Source organism: Balaenoptera borealis (genome assembly GCF_965194805.1).
Source record: "Balaenoptera borealis genome assembly, chromosome: 3".
Lineage (NCBI taxonomy): Eukaryota > Metazoa > Chordata > Mammalia > Artiodactyla > Balaenopteridae > Balaenoptera > Balaenoptera borealis.
This window is the reverse complement of record NC_138866.1, coordinates 134,530,098-134,549,322: the sequence shown is the minus strand read 5'-3', so window position 1 is coordinate 134,549,322 and position 19,225 is coordinate 134,530,098. Positions and strand designations below refer to the sequence as shown.

At 41.9% G+C, this 19,225-nt stretch overlaps 1 protein-coding gene and 1 pseudogene across 9 annotated transcripts; one reads left to right on the top strand and one right to left on the bottom strand.

The window, feature by feature from the left end:
- The first annotated feature begins 214 nt into the window (after positions 1-214).
- LOC309626580 (hepatocyte nuclear factor 4-gamma pseudogene) lies at positions 215-8,124 on the top strand (annotated as a pseudogene). Its single transcript has one exon. The product of its transcript is annotated as a hepatocyte nuclear factor 4-gamma pseudogene (transcript).
- A 125-nt stretch (positions 8,125-8,249) lies between these two features.
- On the bottom strand, positions 8,250-14,448 carry LYSMD4 (LysM domain containing 4). Of its 8 annotated transcripts, none has more exons than XM_082387401.1 (3): positions 14,392-14,448; positions 12,804-13,093; positions 8,250-10,700 (listed from the first exon to the last, which is right to left on the bottom strand). In XM_082387401.1, the coding sequence occupies exons 2-3, from the start codon at positions 13,083-13,085 to the stop codon at positions 10,089-10,091; spliced, it is 894 nt and encodes a 297-aa protein (XP_082243527.1). In that variant the 5' UTR covers positions 13,086-13,093; positions 14,392-14,448; the 3' UTR covers positions 8,250-10,088. The 8 variants fall into 8 exon arrangements, with proteins under 8 accessions (XP_082243527.1, XP_082243524.1, XP_082243529.1 ...); XM_082387398.1 differs by having other exon boundaries at positions 14,212-14,438; XM_082387403.1 differs by having other exon boundaries at positions 14,219-14,436.
- Between the last annotated feature and the right edge of the window lie 4,777 nt (positions 14,449-19,225).

The window sequence follows — 19,225 nt, the reverse complement described above, 5'->3', positions numbered from 1 at the left end:
TTGAGACAAACCAAAATGGAAACACAACATACCAAAATGTATGGGATGCAGGGAAAGCAGTCCTAGAGGGAAATTCATAGCAATAGACACCTACATTAAGAAATAAGAAAGATCTCATATAAACCACCTAAATTTACTCCTCAAGGAACTACAGAAAGAAGAATAAATTAAGCTCAAAGTTAGTAGAAGGAAGGAAATAAAGATTAGAGGAGATTAAATGAAATAGAGACTAAAAAGGTAATAAGAAATTAAGAGCTGTTTCTTTGAAAAGATAAACAAAATTCCCCTACCTCTCACCTCCGCGCTTTCAACCTACTTCCCAGGCTGGGAAAAGTGCTGCACAGAACCCCGCTGCTGGGCCGGGTGGGGGGAACCTGCCGCCGGGAGATGCAGCAGCTGCCGAGCCGCTGACTGCGACGCAGGAGCTCCGGGTGCGGCTCTGCGCAGATGAGAAAACCGTATTTGAGAGAAGCTGAGTAGTGACTGGCCTAAACGTGCAAACTGATAGTTCTGTCCCAGAGACAACAAGTATGAATACCACAGATAATGGTGTCAACTGTCTATGTGCTATATGTGGGGACAGAGAGACAGGAAAGCACTATGGCGCCTCCAGCTGTGATGGGTGCAAGGGCTTCTTCAGACGCAGCATCCGCAAGAGTCACGTTTATTCCTGCAGGTTCAGCCGGCAATGTGTTGTTGACAAAGACAAAAGGAATCAATGTAGATACTGTCGATTAAGAAAGTGCTTTAGAGCAGGAATGAAAAAAGAAGCTGTGCAAAACGAACGTGATAGAATAAGCACGAGAAGAAGCACATTTGATGGCAGCAACATCCCCTCCATTAACACACTGGCACAAGCAGAAGTTCGGTCTCGCCAGATCTCAGTCTCAATCCCTGGTGCAAGCACTGACATAAATATTAAGAAAATTGCCAGTATTGGTGATGTCTGTGAATCCATGAAACAGCAGCTCTTAGTCTTGGTGGAATGGGCTAAATATATTCCTGCCTTTTGTGAGTTACCACTGGATGATCAGGTGGCACTGTTGAGAGCTCATGCAGGGGAACATTTACTGCTTGGAGCTACAAAGAGATCCATGGTGTATAAAGATATTTTGCTTTTGGGAAACAATTACATTATTCACTGCAACAGCTGTGAAGTTGAGATTAGCCGTGTGGCCAACCGGGTTCCAGACGAGCTGGTCCGACCACTTCAAGAAATTCAGGTTGATGACAATGAATATGCTTGTTTGAAGGCAATTGTATTTTTTGATCCAGATGCAAAAGGGCTAAGTGATCCAGTAAAGATTAAGAACATGCGGTTCCAAGTGCAGCTGAGTTTGGAGGACTACATCAACGACCGGCAGTACGACTCGCGGGGCAGGTTTGGGGAGCTGCTTCTGCTCCTGCCCACACTGCAGAGCATCACTTGGCAAATGATTGAGCAAATACAATTCGTTAAACTTTTGGGGATGGTTAAAATCGACAACTTACTTCAGGAGATGTTACTGGGTGGTGCTTCCAGTGAGGCTAACCATCTCCATCAACCAATGCACCCACATTTATCTCAAGATCCATTAACTGGACAAACTATACTTTTGGGTCCAATGTCAACACTGGTTCATACAGACCAGATCTCAACTCCAGAAACCCCACTTCCTTCCCCACCTCAAGGCTCTGGACAAGAACCGTACAAAACAGCTGCAAATGAAGCTTCAGTCATTTCACACCAGCCTCTCTCCAAACAGAAGCAATTGTGAAAATATGTTTACTTCTGAACGGCACTGCATAAATGTGAAAAGTTGTTGGTCTTGAAATATCTCAGGATAGCACTTTTGGCAAACTCTTAGCCAAGGCTTCTTCATGGTGCTGTTATAAGATGGTATCCTGTTTTCTTGTTTATATGCTCATTTTGTTTGTTGTTGCTATCGTTTAAAACCTTTAGATGCAACCAATGTATATCTGAGTTTCAATATGTTTATATAATATAAACTTGTACTGTGCCTGAACCAGTTGAATCTTATGTACTACTTTCATTTGTTGTCTTATTATTAATTTAAATCTGTAAATAATTGCTTATGGTGATGTGATGCAGAACTAAGTGTTCTTTTTTGACTGTGAACAGTAGATCAGAAATCCCAGATTAATATTAAATGAACCAAGTTTTTAAATAAATTTTAAACTTGCAAATTCAAAAAATAAAGCAGTCACTATAGAATAGGGTATATTTCTATGAAGAAGAATCACTTATGGATATCCCGTGGCTAAGAAGTATCTTTTTGGCCCACAGTTAAATATGCCTATATTAAGTTTAGAAAATTATAAATAGGCATTCCATAGATGACTGGGTATTCCTTGAAATCTGCCTATATTTGAAGATGTATGTTAAAATAAAGCATGTCAGTTTTATCAGTTAGGATACAAGTTAAACTGTAGAAAAGGAACTCTTAAAAGAGTGGCTCAACCAAGACAGACATTTATTTCCCTCTCCTAAAACAATCTAGAAGCAGACATCCATTGACTAGAACTTAGCCCATGTCCACATCTTGTTCTCCAGGAGGTTGGGAGTGTTAGGTAGAAGCCTTGTGCCAACAAAAACTGTACATCGCTGGGCTTCTGCTGTCGGGAGACAAATTAGCCATCTGTGTCACACACGCATTGCCTCATTTAATCCTCAGAGCAACCCTGTAAGAGAGGTATTATTATCTTTCTCCTGTAAAGGAAGAAACCTTTAGCTTAGAGGGTTTCAATAATGTAACCAAAGTTCATTAACCTAAAAAGTAGGAGAGCCATATTCAAGCCCAGGTCTGGTTGACTTTAAGGAGATTAAATCTTTGGTATAGAATGAAAATGTGAGCGTCTTACTGTGGTTTTTAAATATATGCAATTGAGTGATGATTGAATATTATCCATTGTGTTACCTGTTAACACATATTTACATGTAAATGAGTGTAAATTTGTTGCAACATGAATAAGAAACCACTTTTGTACTTTTAACGAATCTTCCTCCTAAAAACAAATAAAAAAAAAACCCAAACTTTTAACGGATTAAAGAAACTAAAATATATACCAGGTAGGTTATGATGAAAGCAAAGACAAATTTAAATCAGTGACTCAGCATATTTTCAAAAAATCCAGTGGACTGAGGAATATAGTTCAGGAGCCCAAAACTACTTGACTATTTGATATTATCTAAAGCTGGAGCTTATTTAAAACAATTGACAGGCTGCCTCAAAAAACAGCGATGCCTCCCTCTCTCTCATTCACACACACACACACACACACACACACACACACACACACACTTTATTTGCTGAAGCAGGGAAAAACTGGTTTAGTAATTATTAATGATATAAAAAGGGTTCTCCAAGCTGCAAGAGGCTGAATTAAATGATTTTTACAGAACCTTTCAAAATTTCTATGATTATGATTTCATAGCCCCCCACTTACCCTGCAAATAAAAAGCTTCTGTTAACTGTAACTAACTTATTAACTCTTAAAATGGAAAAATGATTGCTTAGAAGCTATCATTGATTTAATAGAATCAATAAAATTCCTTGCAGAGCTGGTACCTGGAAACTGTAAAATATATCTTTGAGAGAGAGAACAGAAAAAAAAATTAACTCATTTTAAAAAAAATTTACACTAGTATCTCTATTTCATGAATAAGAATGCTTTTGATTTTTATAAATGGAAATATATTTTGTAGTTTTGTTTAATTTTTTGTGTTGTTCTCTCAGAAGACATTAAAAAAACCTTTAGAATGTAAAACACATAATTCATTTTTAGTGAACCTTCTAACTTATCTGCATATATTTACTAAACAGTCATGTTTTAGAAATTATTGCTAACCAATTTGTTTTAAATACTATGGTCAGGGAATGTGTAATATAATATTTTTGTATACTTAACTGCCCAAAATGCTGGACAAAGGGGAACTGAAGTTTTCAGCATATCTTCAAAATGTTGATAATCAAAGTTATTGCTTTTATATAGCACAAACCTTTTTTCAGGTAATAAAAAAGAATAATTTATTGTGAAATAATGATTCATTTTATAAATGTAAAATTATTTTTATAAATTTCATTGTTGAAAATCAAAAATTACTAGATTTTTTTAATGTTAAATTATAGTGAGATTAAAATATTTCTAAACTGTGATACCATATTGTTTCACTGAACTTTCTAAATAAAAATTGAGGAAAAAAAAAAAAAAGATAAACAAAATTGACAAATCTTTGGCTAGACTAAGAAAAAAGAAAGGACCCAAATCAATGAAACTACAAATGAAAAAGGAGACATTACAACTGATACAAAGATATATGAAGGATCATAAGAGGCTACTATGAACAACTATATGCCAACAAACCAGACAACCAAGAACAAATGGAAAAATTCTTAGAAACATACAACCTACCAACACTGAATCAGGAAGAAATAGAAAATCTGAACAGACCAACTATTAGTAAGGAGATTAAATTAGTAATCAAAAACCTCTTAACACAGAAAAGCCCAGATGGCTTTTCTGGTGAATTTTACCAACCAGTTAAAGGACAATTAATGCCAATCCTTCTCAAACTATTCTCAAAAATCAAAGAAGAGGGAAAACTCCCAAACTTATTTTACATGGCCAGCATAACCTGTCCTGAAAAGGACACTAAAAGAAAAGAAAACTACAGATCAGTGTTCCTGTTAACTACAGATGCAAAAATTCTCAATAAAATATTAGCAAACTAAATTCAGTAGCACATTAAAAGGATCATTTACCATGATCAAGTGGGATTTATTTCAGGGATTGAAAAATGTTTCAACATTTGCAAATTAATCAATGTGATACACCTCATTAACGAAATGGATAAAAATCATGTGATCATCTCGATAGATTCTGAAAAAGCATCTGACAAAATACAACATCTGTTCACGATAAAAACTCTTAACAAATTAGGTATAGAAGGAACATAACTCGACATAACAAAGACCATATATGACAAGCCCACAGATAATATGATCAATAGTGAAAAGCTGAAAGCTTTTCCTCTAAGGTCAGGAACAAGACAAGGGTGTCCACTCTCAAAACTCCTATTCAATATAGTACTGGAAATCCTACCCAGAGCAATCAGGCAAGAAAAAGAAATAAAAAGTATGAGAAGTGGAAAAGAAGAAATAAAAATGTCAATACAAAATTCTAAAGACTCCACCAAAAAACTGTTAGATTTAATGAACAAATTCAGTAAAGTTCCAAGATACAAAAGTAACAGTCGTGTTTCTATACACTAACAATGAATTATCTGAAAAAGAAATAAAGAAAATGATCCCATTTACAGTAGCATCAAAAACAATAAAATACTTAGGAATAAATTTAACCAAGGACATGAAAGATCTCTACACTGAAAACTATCAAAACAAGACATCAATGAAAGAAACTGTAGATACAAATAAATGGAATGCTATCCTGTGCTCATGGATTGGAAGATTTTTAAAATTTCCATATTACTTAAAGCCATCTATAGATTCAATGCTATCCCTATCAAGATTCCAATGGCATTTTTTACAGAAGTAGAAAAAAACAACACTAAAATTTATACGGAAGCACAAAAGACTCTGAATAGCCAAAGCAATCCTGAGAAAGAAGTACAAAGTGGGTAGCATCACATTTTCTGATTACAAGCTATATTATAAAGCTAGTTATCAAAACAGTATGGTAACGGCATTAAAACAGACACACACCAATGGAACAGAATCAAGAGCCCAGAAATAAACCCAGTGATATACAGTCAAGCAATATTTCACAAGGGAGCCAAGAATACTCAATGGAGAAAAGACAGTCTTTCCAATAAATACTGCTGGTAAAATTGAATATTCACATGCAAAAGAATGAAAGTAGACGTCTATCTTACACCACTCACAAAAATTAACTTGAAATGGATTAAAGACTTGACTGTAAGACTAGAAACAATAAAACTCCTAGAAAATAATATAGGCAGTAAGCGCCAGGATATCAGTCTTTGCAATGATTTTTTGGATATGACAAAGCACAAACAAAATAAAAAATAAACAAGTGGGACTACATCAAAGTAAAAAGCTTCTGCACAGCAAATGAAACCATTAACAAAAATGAAAGGATAACCTACAAAATGGGAAAAAAATATTTGTAAACCATATATCTGATAAGAGGTTAATATCTAAAATATATAAACAACTTGCAACTCAACAGCAAAAAATAAATAAGTAAATAATAATAATCTAATTAAACACGGGCAAAGGACCTGAATAGACATTTCTCTAATGAAGAAAGATATGAAAGGCCAACAGGTACATGCAAAGCTGTCACCATCACTAACCATTAGGGAAATACAAACCAAAACCACAATGAGATACCACTTCACACCAATCAGAACGTCTTAACATCAAAAAGACAAGAGATAATAAATGCTGACAAGGATGTGGAGAAAAGCGAACCCCTGTGTACTGTTGGTGAGATTACAGATTGGTACAGCCACTATGGTGAACAGTATGGAGGTTCCTCAAAAAATTAAAAAACAGAACTACAACATGATACAGCAATTCCACTTCTGGGAATATATCTGAAGTAAATGAAAACACTATGTCAAGGAGGTATCTGCACCTCCATGTTCACAGCAGCATTCGTTTACATGGAAACAACCTAAGTGTCCATCAAGGGATGAATGGATAAAGAAGTTGTGGTACATACATACACACACACACAGATGTTATTCAGCCATAAAGAAGGTGGAAATCCTGGGACAACACAGGAGGATTTGGGACAAAACAGACGGATCTTAAGGGCATTATGCTAAGTGAAATAAGTCAGTCAGAGAAAGACAAATACTGTATGATCTCATTTATATATGAAATCTAAAAAAAAGAAAAAAGAAAAAAACCAAACTCGTACAAAAAGAGATCAGATTTGTGGCTACCAGAGGCAGGGAGTGAGGTGGAGGGGAAATTGGAAGATGTGGTCAAAAGGTATAAACTTCCAGTTATAAGATAAATAAGTACTAGGGAAGTAATGTACAACATGAGGACTATAGTTAACACTGTTACATGGTATACATCAAAGTTGTTAAGGGAATAAATCCTGAGTTCTCATCACAAGGGAAAAGAACATTTTTCTTTTTTTTTTTTTTTTGTATCTACATGAGATGATGGATGTTAACTAAACTTGTGGTAATCATTTCACAGTGTATCTAAGTCAATTCATTATGCTGTACATCTTAAACTTATATAGTGCTGTATGTCAATTTTATCTCAATAAAACTAGGAAAAAATGTTAAAATCCCCTCTATAAGCCATCATCTCAGGGCACATAGTGTTCTCCCTCAAACTCAGGCTTTCACAATTAATGCAGAGGCAATGTAAAGAACTAGATTGCTGAGGAGGGGCTGTGTCATGGCTGTGGCTGGGTAGTCCTGCTCTGGGTGACCCTGAGGCTTCTGCTTAGTTTCTGCAGCCTTGTCTCCCCAGAGTAAAATGGGAGCATCATTTGCCTGATGACAGATTCCCTAGGCTTTTGCAATACTAGGCACTACAGTTCAACAAAAAGGACTGAAGACTATCTAACGAATCTAATTATTCCTTTACAACATTAACTCCCAAAACACACTAAAAATGCAGTAAAATATATAGAAAATGAGCTCCATGGTATCTCTTATGTATACCTAAAACAATTTTAATATTTATTATTTGGCTGCGTCAGGTCTTAGTTGCAGCACGTGGGATCTTTTCTGTGGCATGCAGGATCTTTTGTTGTGGCACACAGGCTCTTCTTTGCAGTGCCTGGGCTCAGCAGTTGCGGTGCACGGGCTCTCTAGTTGTGGCATGAGGGCTCCAGAGCGTTCAGGCTCAGTAGTTGCGGCACACAGGCTCTCTAGCTGTGGCGTATGGACTCCAGAGCGCGTGGGCTCAGTAGTTGCAGCACACAGGCTTAGTTGCCCCCCAGCACGTGGGATCTTAGTTCCCCAACCAGGGATCGTGTCCCCTTAATTTGAAGGTGGATTCTTAACCACCGGACCACCAAGGAAGTCTTCTTAATAAAAGTTTTAAAGTATGTTATGCAGACCAATCAGCAAGACTGTACTTGTTACTACTTGTTCTTCACCTGCTGGGGTAACCTTGGGCCCAAGCCCTGGGCAGGCCTCACCCCTTGGACATGGACACTTCCCTTTTCTCCAACATCATCCCACATCTTTTAACTCTGAATTACCAACTCCCTTATTAAAAAGGAGGAATCAATTTTCCTTCACAGAAGAAATTATTTTATTCCATTTGAAAAAAAGTATACAGATATTCATTCTTTGCCTGGCAAAAGTCATTTTCTCATGAGAGTCTGAGTCCTGCCTGGCGAAATTAATGGTGACAAATGGTTAGAGAAACCTGTGGCCCTCAGGGGCACAGTGCACACAAACGTTTGGCTGGAAAAGCGTTTACATGATCAAAACATTTCCTGTAGCAAAGGCTGACAAGTTCATTTTATCCTGAAGACCATTTTGCTTTTGAAGAAAACATTTAATTTTGAAGATAATTTAAATTTGCTAATTGAACCCAGGGCAAAATAGTTTTTCACATAACTGAGAGGGGAAAGAAACTGGAAGCCCATCTCAGGTACTTGTCCGCCACATTCCCCTCCTCTTACATGATGAGCTCTTTTAAATTGATCTCTAGGCCGAATGTGTCAAATGTCTTAAACCTGCCTAAAACCCAAGAGCAGCATGTTTTCCTCCCTGGAGACAGACCTCCCTAAGGCTGAGCCACCAGCCACCCTGGCCAATTTCCACTCCTCCAAGGGACCGAGGCAGACTCCTGCCCTCACCCCATTCACGCTTGCTCCACCAGCAAGGTCTCAGAGGCCAACCCATGCCCTCCACGAGCCTCTGAACTTAGCACCACTGTTGCCTTGTCATAGGAGGAGACGGGCAAACCCCCAGGCCCCTCTTTTTATGGTCTTCCACAGCAAGGGTCACCTCTAGGCCCTCCATTAAGTGTTCAATATTTTAACATTATAAGTTACATTGTATTCACCCAAGGAAAAGTGACTGAGCCCCGTTGCTGTTCTGTCCTAAGGATGGAGTCAAGGAAGCAGCAGGAAGCAAGCCCATTCTCCCTGTACCACTCTTCCAGACACATACAGGGGCCAGCAAAAGCTGGATTGATGACTGTTCAGCCTTGTAAGTGTCACATGTTGGGACCTCGGTGATAGGCACTCATCCTTCTCCCTATACCTACTCCACTCCAGACACTGACCAGGAAGAGATCCTTCCAAGAATGCTGACTTGGGGACTCCAGTTAGCAATCACTGTAGAAATGCTCCTCAGGTGAAACTGGGCCATGGCCTCCACATGTCCTGGCCAGGAAGTGCTTAAAACGTGCCTGTGTGTCAGATTAAGGAGCTCTAAAATTACGAGGAACAGAACTGCTATTTACTCAGTATTATAGCAATTTAGATTTAGGGCTTTTTAAATTCTAGATATGACATTGCCTCAAAAAGGCTGTCTGAGGGGGCAAATGTGAAGCAGGGCTTATTACAACTGTCATGTGTCACACTCTGCAACAGGGTGACATCCCATCGCTATTGCACAACACCTTTGTTGGGGGGACACAAAACATCATTTGTCAGAGCCAGTCACTCCTCCACAGCAGGCAGGGGACAAAGCAAACATCCAGACAACCAAAGCTGATACCAGGGGCTCCCATACTGCAGGTCCCTCTGCCAAGGCCATTCATCTCCCTCCAAGCACATCCAGCCTGGGGACCTACACAGTGCTATTGTGAAGACATTCATGGCCAGTCCACTAAATGCCTTCAAGGAACAGCATCTGTCATGTGTAAATGTCTCTCCTGCCCCTCCTCTTTGGATGTAGGAGGTTGAGGATGCTGGTGTTTTGGCTCCCACAGCCTTGGATCAGGCGAGTCTATTCCCCATGATGAGTGTGACTGACATGATGGTGGCTTCTGTAACGCGTCCATATGTCACAGAAAAAAAAATGCAGCACGCTAAGATATGGCCAATGTCGGCTGATGCACATTAGGAGCGCAAGTGCTAAAGCTGCCCTGATTCCTTAGAAACAACAAGAGCTAGTTCTCCCCGTGGGTGGTCTGACTGAACTGGCTGTCTGAAGAGGGAATGGTTGGCAATGGAATCGCTAATTTGGGGGATTGCCCTAGAACTGCACTCACTGCCATCGAGCCATTAGGGACAGCAGTTGTATTCAAGATACTAGGGATCTCACTAGTACTTTGTATTTTAAAATAGACCAAATAAAACACTGGTAAAACAATTCCAATCAGAAGCATGATAAAAACAGCATTCCACCTCTGAATTCCACAGTCTGCACCGTTTGTAGGTATCTTCGGAAGAGTCGGAAGCAGTGGCTGACTGGAGGTCTCTATGCAGTAACTTTCACTCAAAAAGATTTCCGACTGCACTGCATGCTCAATATTCTGGTCAATGCCCTTAAAGAAATCCGTCAGTGGGTTAGACGATGCACTGGCACTGACAGCTGCTCTGTCTGGGTCTGGCTGCTCCTCGAAGGTCACTCTGGTCTCTGTAGATGAGCTCAGGAGGGGTCTGAGTTCTTTGTGGGTCTCTGTTAGGATCCCGTGGTTTTTCACTGGAATCTTAACAGATTTCAAAGCATGTAAGTCTTGTTCTCTGATGAAGTTGTTGACTTTCTTGATATCTGCAACCTAGGGAAGCCATGAAGACAAACATCATGAAATGATGTAAAGCTCCTTAAAACTAATATCCAAAAAGTGTTGCTTAACCTTTCTGGGTGATGGTCCAAGCCCACACAGCTTAAGAATCTGATGAACACTGGAAAACTGTACCTACACACAAAATTTAGTTTAGGCTGAATAACTTCATTTTTTGGCTTTAATTCAGCCTTAATGTATAGCTTAATCATAAGATTTTTTTTATAGACTTACAAGTTTGAACAACTCAAGATTAGTTTTGGAAAAGACTTTGTTTAAAGTGTGCCTTCAACAAAATGCTTTTAGGTGAAACACATCATGGTAAAAGAAGGCTGTACCCTTTCTACATTTAACTTTTGAGAAAACAGTGCCCCCATCTGGGTGACTCTCTCCTGCATTAGAACTTAATTTAGTAGCTGTAGTAGACATTAGCATTCAGCAAACACAAAGCCTCAGCCAGCTCTACAAACACTAGAACCTAGTTCAACTGTAACAACATTTTAAAAGGTGTGCCCTCATGATTATATGACGTTTTCTTTCCCAGAAGTACTGTATGGCCTATAAACTTATTTTTAAAATAAAAGCGACCTAGAGTTAATTCACTTCAAGGATTTCACAACACTTCTTTTCATTTAGAAACATGCAGAGAACTTGGAAACTACAGACTGAAATCTTCTATTCCAATATTAGGACTTGAGGAGAAAGGAACACGACTGTGAGTTTTAAAAAGTAACAAAGTTTATGACAAATTCCTCTCATAATCAAACCTTAACTTTTAAAAAGTAGGGGGAAATATAAATCAAAGATAGATCCTCCCTGAAGTTAGTTTGAAAACTTACCAAAAGCATCAGAGATGAACTCTAAGGTTCTAACTCCTAAGTCCACTTAAACTAGAGTGTAAATACAGCCAACAGACTTTATTCAAATCAATCATCTTCATTATTTTCATTACTTAGCAAGTCCTTTTATCATTTAATTGAATTGGGGTGGTGGACATTTTTAATTTATTATATCCTGAAACTTAAGGTGCTTGAGATATTTTTGTCTTTGATCCTAATAAACTAACATCAAATTTATTTACTTCAAATAGGAAAGCTAATCACTTCTTAGATACATTATATAGTCCTTTTGGATTTATTAAACATCACTGTTCCAAGAAGCCCATTGCATCTATTCAGGTCTTTGTAGGAGAGGATTCAGTTTTCAGCCCTTGCTCTATAAACCATATTAATATAGTATGTCTACAGAAGCTGATTATAAGAGTCAAATATAAATCTCAGTACAGTTTACAGACCACTATGTGTCCCTGGAGACCAGTTTATTTCCCTGGGAAACAACACCTCCACACATGTTGAGTCATTTGATCCTTGTTAGGTAAATGACAGACCCTTCAAGGATGAAAAGATTTTTTTAAATAAGTAGCTTATATAGCCTTAGAGAAAGCCATAGAAAGTAGCAGCACAGTGCTAGCAAAATGAAATAGTTTCTATCTAGGAGAAAATGCAGCAATTCAATAAATACCTTCCTACTTACTTTGCCATTGTTAATCACTCTGAATGCTAAAAATATAATTAAAGAGAGAAACAGGGTTATATAGATACACAGCATACAAAGGACAGATCATGCAGTTCTAAAAGAGAGAAGGCAAAACTTTACCAATCAAATAAGCTACAACCAGCAAGAAAGGTTTCGAAAAAGAAAAGTAGCAAAAAAAAAAAAAAAAGCAAGCATACCAAAGAAATCTTGGATAAACTCTACGTGGCATCTCTGGCCCCATTATGTCTTAAATAAGATGTGCTCAAAAGAAAAAAGAAAAAGGTTTCAGAATTTCATTTTGGAGGGACAAGGAAGAGATGCAGAGAGGGAACTGCCCTGTCACCTGAAATTCCTGACTAATTCCCTCTCTCTCTGAGGAACGGAAGGTCCTTCCACCTGCCTTCCATCTCTAGCTAGACAGGGGTATCCTTTACTCTAGAGCAGGCTTCTTCCAACCACCTCTGGGGTCAGAAAGGGTCCCCACTGTTCAGTGAGCTCCTCTGTTCTTCTAAACACAGGGGCTGAAGGGCAGGTGGCACCTTCACCTGTGGGGTTTCTTACTTTGCAGCCATACTGAAGAGCGAGCTTGTTGAGGCTGTCCTCCTGGGCCAGCTCCCGCTGCAGCAGCACCATGTCCCCTGCTCCTGGCTGGTGAGGGTGGTGGGCACCCTTCTTCTGGCGCTCCTTGCCCCGGGGCCGCAGAGCTACTTGGTGGGACTCTTCCTCAGAGGAGTCCCCGGAGTCCCCAACACCATTCTCAAACATGTAAATGTGGCTGGTCGGAGTCCTACAGACCACGGCTGGGCCTTGGAAGGTCTTGGTTAACACTTCCTTCTGCCTCATTTTCTTAACTGAAAACCAAACCCCAGGGTTAATTCCACACAAGGCATATTCATTCCTCTGTGGCTACACTGAAGATAAGTGTCTTCTTGTTGTTAGAGATAACTCCTTTCCCTAATATAAATACTCAACACATACCATCGGCACAAAAAATGTCAAAACGTGTTTACGCTGGCTGAGATGAAGGGAGAGAGATAGGCAAATAAATACACTCTTTTTTTCTAATTGCATACTTTTTGCGCAGAAAACAAGAGAGTCCTCTTTCTTCTCCCCTTATTCCTCATCCATAGCTATGTCTCCCCAAAACCCACATATGCAGATAAACAACTTCTCTTTTTGGTCCCAGAGTAGTAAAGAAGCAGCTGGGATCACTGCGATGAGAGGTAAAGACTGTTCCCAACTTCCTTCCTTGCACAGAACCTTTGTACAAAAAAATTCTTGCTCAACACTTCAAGCATTCCGAAGTAGCTTCACTTAAGGTCAAGACTAAGGACACTTACTTAGAAGAACTATGAGACTAAATACTCTTGACTTTGAAACGACTTGAATTATATAACATGTGAGGCAAGCTGGGGGAAGATTTCTGTCAAACTATGAAATTCGTCCGGTTTCTCACAGGTCCCTTGGCCTTCAGAACCTCCCCGTGTCTGGTTATTTTCACTTCCCGACGAGTGCGGAAGCCACAATACAAGCCTTTCCCCTCTCCAAGTTGCTCGAATGAACTTCCAGACATGAAATCTCCAACCCGGGAACGACAGCCTCAAAAAGAGTTGGCACCGGATTTCTTCGGAGCCAGAAAGAGGGGCGGCCCCCTCAGGACAGCGTGACCACGGAGCGACCCCCCCACCTCGCCCCAGACCCCTCCCCGCACTCCGGGGGCCCCGCCGGCCCGGAGGAGGGAGGGAGGAGGCGGCTCTCCGGGTGCCCGAGGGTCACCTGCGGCGGCCCGAGGTCGGGCGGACCTTCCCGTCGGAGCTCAGCGCCTGCCAGGAGCCCCGGCGGCTCGCAGGCCTCAGTTTCCCTCGGAGCTCCTTCCGCGAAAGGGAGGTGACTATAAAAACAGAGAGCGGCCCGCCTCTATGCTTAGACGGGTGGGGCCCCAACATTCAACAAAGGCATGACCTCCGACCTCTGACCTCCACCCCAGAAATCTCGGGGCAGTCCTCGACGGTCTGGGACGCTGCACCTCCAGCTGCAGGACGGTGACCTCAGAGACCCAGGAGTGGCGACTCGCCACCCAGCCGACGAGCTGGGCGACGCCGCAGCACCGCAACAGGCCCACGCAGCCCCTCTCCCGCAGGCCAGATACCTCAGCGTCCCGGATGCGCCGAGACCGGTCGCAGCCGCGGCTGCTGCGCCTGCCGATTGGCTGCGGAAATCAGCAGGTTCCCGGGGCGGGGACGGCGAGGCAGCCAATGAAATCAGCGGTGGGCGGGGACTGGGGCGAGCCGGGCAGTGCTGAGAGGTCAGCACAGGACCTGCGGGGAGCGAGGCCCCGGGGGTGGGGGTGGGGGTGGGGGCGGGGGCGGGGCCCTGGGTCTGGGGCGGGGCCTCAGCTCCTGGACTGGGGCTCGCCACGCAAGCCTGTCTGCAGCTGCTGCACCGGCTGGTTCTGGCTGCAGTTTGTGCCTCTGCTGCAGGCTATTAAACACTTTAAAGTCTCCCTCCCAGCTTTCCGCTGAGCCTCGGCTTTTTCACCCCGCCCTATGTCCATGGTCTGTAACGAGAGCTCAGATACCCAGTAGAGTGGGTGTCACCAGCTGAGGCCTCCGGCGGAGAAGGAGCCCCTCTGGCTCGGTCTAGGAGGGTGAGGGGTCTCTGCATGCTGAGCCTTCTCTGGCCTGAACACAGGGGGAGTTTGCTCTGCCGCGCCCCGCCCAAGAGGATAAGAAAGAAAAGTCCACCAATGTAAAACACTGAACCACGCAAACACGGACGAAGGAAACATAATTTATCAAGTGTCAGATGGCAGAGGACTCCTTAAGCTTAAAAGTGTTGGAAGAACTCTTTCACACACTAAAGCACAAAAGTTTAAAACTGCAAAAGATTAAAATCCTTAATTGAGAGAGACCTCATTGAATTAATAAGAAACACACTAAGATTCCAGTAGATAAATAGATGAAGAGCATGAGTACACAATTCTGCAGAAGCAGAACACAAATGGCTATCAGGGAAGAGAAATTAACCCTCACTAGCAATCAAATTAAACAACAAAGCAAAAGGATTTAAACAATAAGATCTCAGAAACCCCTTCTATGGCTTTCCATCCCACTTAGAATAAAAGTCAAGTTCTTTATCTTGGCAGACAAAGTCCAGGGTGGTGTGAGGGCTCCAGCGCAGTCTCTGCCATTCTACCTGTTCCTTTCAGCCACGCCCCACTTTTCCCTGGCCTTCTCCCACCTCTGGCCCTTCACAGGAATGTCCTTCTCTCAGCTGCTGGCATGGCTAGAGCTTCTGACCATCAGGCCTCAGACAAGTCACCTTCTCAGCAGGTGTCCACCCTATATACATGTGTGCTCCCTCCATGTTCTGGCAGATCAATTTGTTTCTTCATTGCACTTCCTGCTTAATTTACTTGTTTTATTGCCAGAATCCTCCTGCCCCTAATTATCATCTCTGTTTTGCTCACCACTCCCAGTGCCCAACTCAGTGCTTGCACTTAGTAGGTGCTCATTAAATACTGGTTCAATAGGAGAGACATTAAGTGACCTCAGTAAAGTACACAGGAAGGAAGTAACAGCACCAAAATCCAGGTCCTTCTATGTTTGATTCCAAAGGCCCAGCTGTCTGGCCCAGAGCACCTGGCCATGGCCTGGTAGATTTGGCAAGCCTAGGAGTCAGAATTTAAAAGTGTGATTAATGGGAGAGGAGTCAGAACAGAACCTGCAAATCTGAATTAATATAGCCGCACTCTGATCAGTTATAGTCGCTTCTTTCATTCAGCTGTCCAATAAAAAACAAATCCAGATTCAGGAGGGACTTTCTTCAAAAGGATTACTGCCAGAGGAGAAAGGGACTGTTGCAGTGGGGGAGGAGGACTATTGCAATAGAGAGAAGGTCTGTAATGCCTGCAAGCATCTAAGAGTTAGGCAGAAAGGGTTGCTCTTTTATAAAGAGGAATAAACAAGACTAGAAAGAACCAGGTGTGGGGAAGTGGGATGAAAGGGTGACAGGACTGGATGGTAAATCCAGCCTATTCTCAGGTGGGACTGTATGCTGGCTCAGGCTGAGGCTGGGCCAAAGTTCATTCAGGGGCCTGGACGACGGAGAGAGGCTTAATGCAAGTTTGGTTAACAAGCATTTTTTTCTAATTGACCAATGGGGACAAGAGGCTCAGCTCATCATTTATGAGGCAAAGAAAAGAAATTTGTTTCTGACCTTGTCATAGATAAACAAGGGGGGCATCTGTGAGTCTTCTCTAAGTCATATGGGGAAGGAAGGGTGGTTCTTTGCAATAAGCCATTTTCCAGAACACAAAAAGTTTGGGAGGTTTGTCTTAACCTTCATTGCTTTCTAGGAACACATGGCTTGGGTAAAGTTCAACATTGTCAAGCTTATATCAATGAATCTCTGTCCGCGTGTCGAGCACTGGGGCACAGTAGGAATTAAAGCTGGCAAGTCCTAATGGGGCTTACATTTCTAGAGGGAAGATGGGCAAAAACAAAGATATACACAGAAAAGAGCACTACACATTTCACTAGAGCTTCGATGGTTGTGTCTGTTAACAAAAATTATCCAAACTTCATAAAGGCAAAAGGATGGCTGTGTATCCTCTCAGTGCTAACCAAGTCTCAGCTTGGTTAGCAGGCCTGTGCAAGAATTATCTGATTCTCTAAGGCAGCGGTTCCCAAAGTGTGGTCTAGGGACTCTGGGAATACCTGAGACCTTTTCAAGAGGTCTGTGAGGTCAAAACTATTTTCATAGTAATGCCAATGTTATTTGCATTTTCCACTTCATTCTCTCTTGATAACCAGTAACTGAGCTAATGTATATTGAGCCCTTCCTGAGTACCAGGTAACACAACAACAGTATGTGTAGGTATTATTATAATCCCCAATTTACAGATGGAAAAACTGAGTATGAGAGAATTGCAAGTTGCATATCCAGTATCCATTCTAACCTTTTACTTAGGAACAAAGCCCTAACATTATTTGGGGAAACAATGTGCCAAGCTGAGACTACCTTTCCCTTCCTTGCAATGGGGTGTACCCATGTGAATAAATGCCAGACAATGAACTGTAAGAGGAAAATGTTGGATGGGACTTCTTAAAATGCTTTTTAAAGGAAGACATCTGCAAAAACTCTGTAAAATATTTTTACCCTTGCTCCTGCTGCCTGGAATGATAATGTGATGGCTAGAGCACCTACAGTCATCTTGGATCATCTTGGCAACATTGGAGGTGGAATCCATGTGCTAAGCACGCCAAAGCAGAAAGATGGAAGGTGTGTGAGGAAGAAATAAATACCTCTGTTGCTTAAGAGGTTGTGAAGATCTCTGTTAGTAGCAGCTGAAGTATTCCCTAATTTATATACTTAGGCACAGAGGTTAAGTTACTTGTCTAAGATATCATAGCTAGGAAGTACAAGAGGCAAGATATAACCCCAGACAGTGACTACAAAGCCCACGGTCTTATGAAAGCTTCTGAGCAGGGCTCAGTTTTGCTTTATCTGCTGCCCCAGCCCAGCCCAGGAGGCCTGCTAACCTGGTTAACAGTTTCCTCTGAAACATACCCTAGTTTGGTTTCTCCCCTAGTTTTTGCCCCAGGCCCTTGGCTAGACTGGCTGAGATGCAGTTCTTCAGGGCTGAGTGAAGCCAGATAGGAGGTGTTGGAAAAACATGGCTCATCTACTGAAGTGTGCCAGAGTCACATCCACCAGAGACAGTCCCACTTCTTTGGCCCTGAGAAAACTATGACCAAACATCCACAAGCAAACCTGCCTACTCAGATGTCCCTCATACTCCTGCCAAACCTAGGCCATCTTGTCCCTGTGTCAGCCTGCTATGGACTGAATTGTGTCTCTCCCCTATATTCATGTGTTGAAGCCTTAACCCCCAATGTGACTGTACTTGAAAGTTGGGCCTATAAGGAAATAATTCTGGTTAAATGAGGTCCTGAGGGTGGGGCTCTGATCCAATATGATTAGTGTCCTTATAAGACGAGACCCCCAGAGAGATCACTCTCACTCTCTTGCTCTCCCTGCTCACACTCAGAGGAAAGACCATGTGAGGATCCAGCAAGAAGGTGGCCATCAGTGAGCCAGGAAGAGAGCCTGCACCAGAATCTGAACCCTAATGGACCTTGATCTGGGACTTCCAGACTCCAGAACTGTGAGAAACAAATTTCTGTTGTGTAAGCCACCCAGCTGTATTTTGTTACGGCAGCCTGAGCTGACTATGACACTGACCTTCTCCCCAGGAAGCCCCAGCAAGGGCAGGAGAGATGGATGGGAACAGATGCTGTGTGGCTGTTTTCCTGGATGTTTCAAAACACCAGTGAGTACAGAGCAGAGAATTGTATTTGCAAAGCCATTAGAATTTCTTACATCACAACTTCTCATTTTTTAGAGAGGAATTTAAGATCTATAGACACAGGGGACTTGCCTGAGGGTGCGTAGCAGGTTAGCAGTAGTTTTGAGGCACTATGGAAAATGAATGGAGTCCTATGCCAGCTCTGCATTTACCAGCTGTGCAACGTTGATCTTCCTGTAAGCTTTCTGGGCCTTTGTCCCCTCTTCTACTGTGTTGTCCCCTATGCCCAGGATGGCCATGCATTCCCTCTGCCTGGAACAATTCCAGGTTATGCCTGTTGTCTCAACACAATTATAATGAACACCCCTTCCCTTCTCATAGTGTCTGGACACACCCTCTACCCCTGTGGCAGTTTTCAAAGCACATACTCTCCACCCACCACCTGGCAGACATAGCTAGTTCATCACTGAAGCCCAGACAGCTGTTAGGCCTCTGCATGGAATATACAGGACAGCCATGACCAATCAAGCAATATTGTCAGAGGAGGTGAAGTTGGTTTGCTATCCCTACTCTGTGGAATTTTGTAGTCTTGATCTGGTTTCTTAGGCTGTGGTTTCTCTAATGACACAGGAAAATCCGTTGGTCATTGTGACTCAGTCTCCTATCCACAAAA

Bases quoted from the DNA above. Each gene is read 5' to 3' on its own strand.
- LYSMD4 (XM_082387401.1), bottom strand. From the start codon at position 13,085: ATGAGGCAGAAGGAAGTGTTAACCAAGACCTTCCAAGGCCCAGCCGTG. The intron at 10,701-12,803 runs GTAAGAAACCCC...TGGCTTCCCTAG, and splicing joins CTCTTCAGTATGGCTGCAAA to GTTGCAGATATCAAGAAAGT.